The 11,539-nt window shown below is 36.7% G+C and overlaps 1 protein-coding gene across 1 annotated transcript in view; it reads right to left on the bottom strand.

Annotated features, from left to right (window-relative positions):
* Positions 1 to 721: 721 nt before the first annotated feature.
* Positions 722 to 11,539, bottom strand: part of JAZF1 (JAZF zinc finger 1) — a 161,503-nt gene continuing 150,685 nt past the window's right edge. Inside the window, exons 4-5 of the mRNA XM_058183484.1 lie at positions 10,561 to 10,730; positions 722 to 3,850 (exon numbers count right to left, since the gene is read on the bottom strand). Coding sequence (XP_058039467.1) covers positions 3,674 to 3,850; positions 10,561 to 10,730 — 347 coding nt within the window. The 3' untranslated portion in view covers positions 722 to 3,673. The remainder of the gene's footprint in view (positions 3,851 to 10,560; positions 10,731 to 11,539) is intronic.

Raw genomic sequence — 11,539 nt, 5'->3', positions numbered from 1 at the left:
CCATCTCCCCTCTTGCATATCCTTTTAACTATCATTCTATTTTTCATTGTAATTTTGATTTTTATTGTTAGAAATATTTATCTTTTATGATGTTAATGCTTTTAATGCTGTAAACTGGCCAGAGTCATTTGGAAACAAGATCGACAGAGAGAGAAAGAAAAAGAGAGAAGGGAGGGAGGGAGGGAGGGAAGGAAGGAAGGAAGGAAGGAAGGAAGGAAGGAAGGAAGGAAGGAAGGAAGGAAGGAAGGAAGGAAGGAAGGAAGAGAGAGAGAGAGAGAGAGAAGAAAGAAAAAGATAGATCAGTGGCAAGGAAATCTATTGCCTTTTAAAGGTTTTAAAATACACTTTGCTATATATAGTAATCATGAACAGACCGTGAATATATAATCTCTTAAAATATTCCCTTGACACTTTCCACGTTTTCCGAAAAAAATATCTTCAGTTGGGAATAAACTATTCAATTGGTGAGAGATGTATTGGATCTCAATCCAATGGAATCCTGTTATATTTAAAAATTATAAACTCCCCATTTTCATAGTATATTTATTATTGTAAAAAGTTACATGTGCTATATTCTATTTATTTCCTGCTCTCAGTATTTTCTGAGTATAGTTAAGTAAACTGAGAACATTGTATTGTGTGCCTTGGTAATACATAGCATATTTACAATGTAAAACAATCAAAGATAATGAAACAACATTCAATTTTCTTTTGGGTCAGAGGCAATTTATTAAATGTGATTTGATTAACATTTGTAAGCAGCTTTTATGGAAAGAAATTTCAATACATTTTATGGTGCTCAGTTCTAAAACAAACTTTGTGTGACTTCCAAACTTAATGAACCTTGTCCCCAGCAAAATATAAGAAAATATAATTTAAAGCACATTTTCACAGACACAGTACAATACACTCACTATACACAGTATAATAAAATAGTCCCATTTCCGTCTGTTTAATACTGCCACAATGACTATGTAGATAGTAATGGATTGTAATAGTGGAAAGAACTGACATGCAACATTATTTAACGGTTAGGTTACTCAGTACTTTTTACTGAGAGCACAATTAAATGAAGTCAAAATATTAGAAGATGGATATAAAGCTTTAAGTATAGCAATAGATTGTTATATTATATACTGTTACATCAAACTATTACTGATGCTAGTACATAGACTTTTCTGAAGGTGGGTGTAGGGTAACTTGTCTAAAAGAAGCTTATCTTCTCAAACCCTCATTATGAGAGATCTTAGTTGGAAAAAATCTTTCTTAGTGAAGAATCTTTGCCCACTCAGTGTTTATACATGTTCTAATCTAAAAGAAAAGAGACTTGTATTTCCCATGTCATTTATATATAAATACAAAATACACAGAAAAGGATTATCTGAAAAACTTAAAATAGTCTCATGCGGGAGACAAGCTCCCAAGTTAGTATTAACTTAGCTTTTGCATACTAAAACTATTAACTATAACTTTAAACAAGAGAATGCTGAAGGCAGGAGAGCATCAAATAAATGAAGCATTCAGGTATGGTTTTAGACCTAAGGAACTCTGTGTTAGAAGTCTATCTTGGAATTACCTGCTTCAAAAAGTGCTTCATTTTAGTAAGGCTCATGTCTCACAGTTCATAAAGAAATGTAATGCTAACCTGTAGAATACATCACATACAATAAGTTTATTTGTGTGTGTACATGCACACACATCATGTGTATGTATACACATTTATGTGTGTGTGTGTGAACACACACACATCTACATATACATAATATTGCATATATATTACAAGTAGTCCTTGACTTACGACCATTCGTTTAGTGACCAAAGTTATAATGACACTTTAAAAAGTGACTTATGACTTTTCCACACATCCATTTCAGCATCCCGATAGTTACATGATCAAAAGTTGAATGCTTGGCAATTGGTATGTATTTGTGATGGCTGCAATGTGCTAAGCAGCAGTTCTCAACCTGTGGGTCGGGACGATTTGCCAGGGGTCGCCTAAGACCATCGGAAATATGGGAAGTATACTTGCAAGTCGAAGAATCGCGCTCCAATGGTTGACTCCACAAGCCAGCTGCAGGCTCTTCAAATCGCTAGCCGAATTTGGCTTCAGGCACAATGAATTAAAAAAGAGAGAAATCTTTGCTCTGATATCTCCCTCTCAAGCCAGCTGCAATCACTCCCAATCACTAGCCTAATCTGGCTTCAGACGCGATAAACTTAATAGGGGAGGAGTCTCTGCTTTAACGCCTCCGTCCTCAAGGCAATCGCAAACAGTTCAGATCGCTAGCCAATACGGCTTCAGGCGTGATAAATTCAAAACGAAAATAATTTTATGGTTGGGATCACCACATCTTGGGGAATTGTATTAAAGGTACAAATTGTATTATAAATACGAATTGTATTAAAGGTCGCAGCACTATAAAGGTTGAGAACCACTGTGCTAAGGTCATGTGATAGCCTCTTGTGACTGCCTGACAAGTAAAGTAAATGGGGAAGCCAGGTTCACTTAACAACCATGTTACTAATTTAATAACTGCAGTGATTCACTTAGCTCTTGTAAGTCAGATCATAAAATGGGACAAAACTCGCTTAACAACTCTCTTGCTTTGCAACAAAACCTTTGGGCTCATTTGTGGTTGTAAATCGAGGTCTATCTGTACACACACACACATGCAAAATCCAAAGGTACAACGACAACCTCCCTTAACTTAAAATACTGTACCTCTTAACAATATGCCTCTTTTTTATTTGCAACAATGATAGTTGCAAGAATTGGCAACATAAAACATTTAAATTTGTTGGCAATGAAGAACTAGAAAGTGCTTTAAGGACTCCATCTAAGATGAAGATTAATTTCTCTCAGAAAATTTGCACTTCATTTCCAAGTTTCTGCTAGTAATAGATAGCAGAGGCCAATAGCAGGACCAGGAAAAGTTAGTCCTCAGAAATTTCCGTGGATTGTTAACATTAAATAACGTAAGTTCTGTACAGATAGACGTAGGAATTTTAATGGTAGAGTGATCTACTAATTCACTGCAAAATTTTCAGCATTTCAAAAGACTAAAAGAATTTGCAAGATAATATAAAATACAGCAAGCACACCTTTTATGTATGTTATTTGAGTATGAAAATATTCTTCGAATATGTTAAACATTCTCTTATTTATAATTCCAATACCTATAACCTTGCTATCCTACAGATATCTCTGTTACATAAGGCATATTAACCAGGTGGATAAAGGAATTCTTTTGGTTTTTGCAAGCACATAGGAACTGATGTATTGAATTTCTTCAAACACATTACAATCTTGGAAATTATCCTAGTGCCAAGTTTTCCTCCCCCGTCCTTATTCAATACCGTGGAACAGCTAAATATACGTTCCCTAATTCACCTTTGGGTGGGGTGGGGTGGGACGGAAAAATACTTTTTAAAAATCTGTAGCTTTTAGCACCTTTATATTAAAGTAATGTATATGGGCATGATGATTACATGTGCAAATGTACAAAATCATTAACTCTACAAAGATACGTCATTCCAAAATTACAGGGGGGAAAATGTAAAGCATGCATTTAATTTCTTCAAAGTGTTGCTCAATGCTTCCCAGGAGAAGGTGGCTGTCTTCAAAATCAGCAACTGCTGGTGAGTATTCCTTGGCACATTTGTGACCAGCATCTTATTGCTGCATCTTCCTGATAATCTCAGCAGACACTGGTGGGTGGAAGTTGATTGTGTGGTGCCGCAGACCCTGAGCTGTCTTGTAACTCTTTCCACAGCGGCATTTGAAGGGTTTCCGCACCCGGATCTGTGTCCTGTGGCCATTCTTGGCATGATACTTTATACCATTCACATTCTGTGACAGAGGATTGGACACAAAGACTTTAGTAGGAATGCTAGAAATATTACCAGGCTGTTTAATTTTCAAATCAAAGTGTATCTTAAGAAGCCTTTTAAAGAATATATTTTACCAGGGATTTAGCTACAAATCTAATCACAGGACAGCTTGAAACAGGATGTCTTAGCTGGGACTTTAAATGTTCACTTTTCTTGTAATCCTGATAGTTCCCTTGTAAGCTTTTTATCCTATCTCTTGGGAAGACCAGAATGATAGCTATCTGATACAATAGTCTACCCATGTAATAACGCAGAAACTGCACCAATATTTATAAGATCCAGATCGCAAATCCTTTCCCTTGTTCTAACAGCCATTCAGCACTTTGTGTATAACTTGAAATCACTTTTCAAGTGATCCAGCCATTTGCAAGTCATTTTGCAATAAAATACTGAAATTTATTAGCAGGAAGAGAGAAGAAAATACTATAACATAAACTCAATTCAAGTTTAGATTCTCACATTTCTATTATCCCAGTCCTATCTCTTCCTTTATATTAACTTTATTTTCTGCTCAAATTGGAATACCGTATTTTTCTGAGTATAAGACGCACATTAGTTTTTGGGGAGGAAAATAAGAAAAAAAAATTCTGCCTCTGCCTACTAGCATCCATCCATCCGGTATTCATCTGGCTAGCGTCCTTGCAGCAAACAGCCTGGTAAGCTTCAGCACGTTATCGCAGCCTGATTTGTGAACAGCTGATTGGCGGTGGGATCGGCCTCCTGGAATACCATCAAAAAGCTTTTCCAGGCTGCAGGGATCGCCAAAGCCCAATGCTGCCTCAGTGTGTTGCATTTTTGGCCTCCATGCATTGCATTTTTGCCCTTTTAGATCCTTGCCAGGATCAGCACACCATATCGCTGCCTCTGCACGTCTCATTTTCAGCATCTGCATATCATGTTTTTGGCCTCCGCATGCCCCATTTTTGGCCTCGGTGCGTTGCATTTTTAGCTGGTTCCAGGCGGCGGGGATCAGTGGAGATAGCCTGGAACGGCCAAAAATGTGACGCATAAAGGGGAACAATGGGGTGTGCAGAGGCCAAAAACTTAACATATAGAGGCTGAAAACATGATGCGTGGAGGTGGCGATCGATGGCGACATGCTCTGGAGATCCTCGCCGGCTGGAACGAGTCTAAAATGGGGTGTGCAAAACGTGATGCGCAGAGGCTGAAAATGGCCAAAGGGTGGAGGCCGGCATGTGGGCGGGGCTTCAGCAACATTTGGTGTATAAGATGCACCACAATTTTCACCCACTTTTAAAGTGGGAGGAGTGAGTCATACTCTGAAAAGTACGGCACTTTATTTCGCTCCATATCCTGCAACATTCTTACATTTTCAAGATATGAACATTCTTATTGAGGAAACAGTAAAATCAGTTGGAGGCACAAATGTTGCATGGATTAGAAAGATACAAAATGGAAATTCTTTAAAAGGAAAAAAATCTTCACACGGGTTGCAAAACAAATTATTTCTAAGACACAAAATGATTCATAACAGTCTTGCTTTTAAAAAATTCCAGATTCCAAAAAATAGCAATATTAGTAGCCGAAGTCAAATAACACAATGACTTGTACCACACAATTTTGCCATTTTTGAATTGTTTTAGTAAGAGCAATTTTTTAAACTTTTAAAAGTGGTGCATAAATTTATTTGTTCGATTAATCATGCAAAGCTAAATTGTTTATTCCTACTTGTTTCCAAGCCTCTGGTTACTCAAACCTATTCCATTATGCTAAATTTTACATGGTGAAGAAGTTAATTTAAGCCAAGTTTAATTAGTATAACAAACGTATGCTATTGTGTTCAAACAAACAAAGGAGCATGGTTGCAGATTTCCAACATAGAATAAAAATATAGAAAATAGGAAAGTAGGACTTGATTAAATTTAAGGATTTAATGAGAACTTATATTTCAATCTTATCTATTTTATAGATAAGAAAAATTAAAGAACCACAAGTGATTGCCTTCTTGATTGCTTCAGTCTTGTATCATTTTGAATAACACTTACAAAGCAATTCACATTCATGTAGTTTTCTAGAGCCATTATAACATAATAACATGGATATGTTTCTAACTTCTTGGAATTGTCAAAGCACATGATAAAATATGTAGAAAAGACAATATTTTCCTTTAAAAGTTCCTCTTTAGGATAGTTTTTAAAACATTTTAGCTATAATTTCTACCTATAGAAATGGTCTTTATAGCAATAAAATGTGACTTTTAACTGTATTTTAAAATTTTAAAGTGCTTATCTTGACAAAATCATTTCGTGAGGTGTTAGGAGTTTGTAGTTATTAAAACGAACAAATCTTTTCAACTTTGTTCAATAACTGCAGTTGACCATCAATTCCAGAGAATATTTTCATTTATTCTGTTTCGTGTAACATTCATTTTAATATTTTAAAATAGTAAAATGTCTTTCAGAAACATTTGATTATATAATAATAATAATAATAATAATAATAATAATAATAATAATAATAATAATAATAATAATAATAATAATAATAATAATATCAGAGTTGGAAGGGACCTTGGAGGTCTTCTAGTCCAACCCCAGCCCAGGCAGGAAACCCTACACCATTTCAGACAAATGGCTATCCAACATTTTCTTAAAAATTTCCAGTGTTGGAGCATTTACAACTTCTGCAGACAAGTTGTTCCACTGATTAATTGTTCTAACAGTCAGGAAATTTCTCCTGAGTTCTAAGTTGCTTCTCTCCTTGATTAGTTTCCACCCATTGCTTCTTGTTCTACCCTCAAGTGCACTGGAGAATAGTTTGCTTCTTTGTGGCAAGCCCTGAGATATTGGAACACTGCTATCATGTCTCCCCTAGTCGTCCTTTTTATTAAACTAGGCATACCGAGTTCCTGCAACCGTTCTTCATATGTCCCCTAATCATCTTTGTTGCTCTTGTCTGCACTCTTTCTAGAGTCTCAACATCCTTTTTACATCGTGGCGACCAAAACTGAATGCAATATTCCAAGTATGGCCTAACCAAGGCATTATAAAGTGGTATTAACGTGATAGAATCAAGATCACGTGATCTTGATTCTATCCCTCTGTTTATGCAGCCCAGAACTGTGTTGGCTTTTTTGGCAGCTGCTGCACACTGCTGGCTCATATTTAAATGGTTGTCCACTAGGACTCCAAGATCCCTCTCACAGTTACTACTATTGAACAAGGTACCACATATACGATACCTGTGCATTTTGTTTTTTTGGCCTAAATGTAGAACCTTACTTTTTTCACTGTTGAATTTCATTTTGTTAGATAGTGCCCAATGTTCAAATCCATCAAGATCTTTCTGTATCTTGAGCCTATCTTCTGGAGTGTTGGCTATTCCTGCGAGCTTGGTGTCATCTGCAAATTTGATGAGTTCTGCATCTATCCCCTTGTCCAAGTCATTGATGAAGATGTTGAAGAGTACTGGGCCTAAAACAGAGCCTTGGGGTACTCCACTGCATACTTCCCTCCATGTGGATGTAGTTCCATTGAGGACTACACGTTGAGTGCGGTTGGTCAGCCAGTTATGAATCCATCTGGTGGTGGTGCTGTCTAACCCACATTTTTCTACTTTATCTAATAGTAGGTTTACTTTATCAAATGCTTTACTGAAGTCCAAGTAAATTATATCGACAGCATTCCTCTGGTCCACTAATTTTGTTACTTTGTCAAAGAATGCAATAAGATTAGTCTGGCATGATCTCTTGTAATAATTCAATACTGCATTTCTGAGGGGTATAATACTAGGATAAATCTCACAAACTATATGAATTCTTGTAATACAAGAAGGACAAGGAGGCTGGAGAACAATCAGAAGGTCATTTAGCTACTCTTTGGTTACTCCTCCAATCATAAATGAACCAGTTTAATATCTTTTATAGTTTTGTTAGAATATTCATGTTCCCCCTCTATATTAGGAGCAGTTAACTATCAACACAATTATACTTACATTAAGGTTAAAGTGTTCTGCGGGGATTTTATATTCAGCTGAGTTTGTATGTCACTAAAAGTGCTTTTCAAAGATAATTCTCTTGACATTTATCAATTTCTTTATTGCCTGTCATGCTATTTCCAACTATAATTATAATATATGTCAGATAAAATGCATATATTTTAAGGCACCAAGCATCATTGCCACAAGACAAATACTTCATAATTTAAAACATGGCATATTTCAATTGTGCTTGGACTACAATTTCTACCATCTCCGATAGGAATGGATGCCATACTAGTTAAAAATTATGTCTGACAAATCTGAAAAGTGTTAGATGTAGAACACAGGGCTTTTATACAGAATATATTCATAGCATAGGATCTCATCACATATAGGTAAGAACATCGCTGTTCCATACCTTCTATCCAGATTGTTCTATCAGGCAGACTAGGCAGGCTTCAGGTTTTGTCCATAAATTCATGGGGACTTACAAAGTGTGCATTTTTCCTCATGGTGTCTGACTTCTAGAACTTATTCTTCCTGAGATATATTTGGTTCCCCACTTTGGCCATGTCTGACTTCTAGAACTTATTCTTCCTGAGATATATTTGGTTCCCCACTTTGGCCATGTTTTAAAAGGCCCCCAAACCAGATTTTGCTCTCAGATCTTAGGTTAGGCAAGTTCTATGTAGGTGCCAGCTTAACATTCAATACCATCATTCCAGGTATTCTTCTAACAAAACTAAATCAGCTAGCTGTCCTTGACCACACTTATAAATGGATCATAAGCTTTCTAACAGACAGAAAGCAACAAGTGAAGCTAGGCAAAATCACATCAGATTTTGCCTAGTACATCAGTACAATTAACAGGGCTGTGTACTCACTCCACTTCTCTCTATACATCAATGACTGCATCACCAAAGATCCCTCTGTTAAAGTACTGAAGTTTGCAGATGATACAACAACGATTGGTCTCACTTGAGACAATGATGAATCTGTATACAGACGGGAGGTTAAACAAATAGCCTTGCAGTACAACTGGAACAATCTTGAATAAAACACACTCAAAACTATAGAAATGGTGATAGATTTTAGGAGAAACCCTCCTATACTACCATCTCTTAAAATACTAGACAACCGAGACCTTCAAATTTATAGATTCTATCGTATCTCAAGACTTAAAATGTCTAAAATGTCATAAAAAAAGCACAACAAAGAATGTTATTTCTGCACCAGCTCAGAAAGCCCAAACTGCCCAAAGAGCTGCTGATTTAGTTCTATGGAGAAATTATTGAGTATTATTTAGTTCTATGGAGAAATCATCTGCACAAGTCAGACACAAGACAGACACAGACTTCAATGGATAATTAGAACTGTAGAAAAAACAATTGCTACCAACCTGCCTTCCATTGCAGACCTGTATACTGCACGAATCAAAAAGAGGGCTGTGAAAATATCTACAGACCCCTCACATACTGGCCATAAATTGTTTCAACTTCTACTGTCAAAATGATGCTATAGGGCACTGCATACCAGAACAACTAGACACCAGGTGTTGTGGCTCCAGCCCTCCTTCGGGCCTGGCCCCCTGCCAGAGAGTGACTCAGAGAGTGAGGGGGAAGGGCCGTCAGACTCCCCTCTGCAGGGCCGGCCTCTCTGGCTCAGCTCCAGGAGCCAGAGGCAGGCCAGGTGGAGGAAGTAACAAGGCCTCTGTCTCCTGTATCTCCCCCCCGCCCAGGCAATGCTCCCAGATCCAGCTGTGGATAATCAGTCCTGGTTAGATCCCAGGTTTCGTAGACAAGAGAGACGGGAACAACAGAAGCAGGTGTGGGGCAGGCCTAGAAAGTGCTGAGTCATGGAGCCACACCCCACAGGGTATAAAAGCAGGAGGGGCTGCTCTACTACTTCGTGACGAACAAATCAAACTGCCTGGAGAAAACTTGAGCTGAAGTGCTGTTTGTTTCTGACTTCCTGGTTGACATGCCGGCATCAAGAAAAATAACAGAAAACCTTGGCAGACGCTCGCTGGTTTGCTGCCAGAGCTGATAGCTGCAGTGGACTAAATTGCTGGCTAATTGAGTCATTTCTCGTGCCTCCCGGAGTGAGTTGGGGGGACAGAACACCAGGACAGTTTTTCCCCGAATGCTTTCAGTCTGCTAAACAACTAATTCCCACAACACTGTCAAACTCTTTACTAAGACTGTATTACTATTATTCTTCTCATCCTTCCTATCTCCTTCCACTTATTACTATAACAATGTTGCTTGTATTTTTATGATTTATTGTTCTGTTGTTTCCTAGTATGATTTGATTGCTTATTAGTAATCTATGACTATCAATAAGTGTTGTATCATTTGATTCTTGATGAATGTATTTTTTCCCTCTCTTTCTTTTCTTTTCTTTTCTTTTCTTTTCTTTTCTTTTCTTTTCTATAATGTACATTAATAGCATATGGTCAATAAAGAATTCTATTCTATTCTATTCTATTCTATTCTATTCTATTCTGTTCTGTTCTGTTCTGTTCTGTTAGAACCTTATATTCTGTTCTTTAATAGTTGCTTTTTTCAATGGTGTTTGATTATTCTTTTTACTGTATGGTCTCCACAGTTATTGAAGAGTTGAGTAATCTTATACATTTCTAAACAATATAGATCATGATAAAATCTATGAAATCATAAAGCATCTGCTTTGCAAAGAACAGTTTTACCATATCATAAATAACACACTTACCTTATATCGCTTTTTACACCCAGGAACAGGACAAGCAAAAGGTTTCTCATCTCCTCCATTCATACACATAGAACTTAGGATAGCTTCAGAACTGATAGCACTTTCTGTGGTCCAGGACTCATCACTATCTGAATCTTCATAGTCTACTTCTTCTTCATCATATTCACTACCTAAGAAGATATAAAGCAATAATTAAATACAGATAAACTAAAACATACTCTGGTACCTGAAAAGGCAAAGGAACTGCAAGCTCAAATAATAAACGTCAAGGAAAACAGTGAAAATGGGCCTAAATTAAATAAGATAACCAAACTAAAACAATAGGTACAACAACCAACCTTAGAATTGACAACGAAGATAATGAAGTGGTAAATGGTTTCTGTCTTTTAGGATCAACTAGCAAGAGTAAAGAAACAATCAAAAATATACTGTAAACTAGCCTTTGGTAATGCAGCAGGCTTTGGAAATGCTGTGATGTGACTCTATCTATGAAATCAGAACAATGCAAGCAATGGCATTCTCTTAAAGTGAAATTTGGACTTTGTAAATGCTGAATAGAAAAAGTATTGACATTTTTTAAATTTTCAAGACACAAATGAGTAGGCTCAAATCATCACACTTAGGACACATTATGTGAAGACTCTGGCTCTAGTGCTGGGGAAAATGGAGGAAGGAAACAGAAGAAGAGGACAATGAACCAAAGTGGATATATTCAATCCTAGGGTCTATTAATGCAACATTGGAAGGCCTAAAAACAGGATAGATGGAGAAAATGCATTTATATGCATTTGCTAAAAGTCAACACTGACTTGATGGAACATAATCAATCAAACTATTTAAAAAATCTAATTTCATCTTACTGGTAGCTGTTTTTTTCTGCTTTATTTCCCTACCTATATGATTAGTAGATTAGTTTTAATTACAATGTTTCTTATTATAGTCAGGATACAAAATGTTTCATTGGTTAAATAATTGCTGC

The sequence above is a fragment of the Ahaetulla prasina genome, chromosome 4, assembly GCF_028640845.1.
Source record: "Ahaetulla prasina isolate Xishuangbanna chromosome 4, ASM2864084v1, whole genome shotgun sequence".
NCBI lineage: Eukaryota > Metazoa > Chordata > Lepidosauria > Squamata > Colubridae > Ahaetulla > Ahaetulla prasina.
This window is presented reverse-complemented; position numbering and strand designations above follow the sequence as displayed.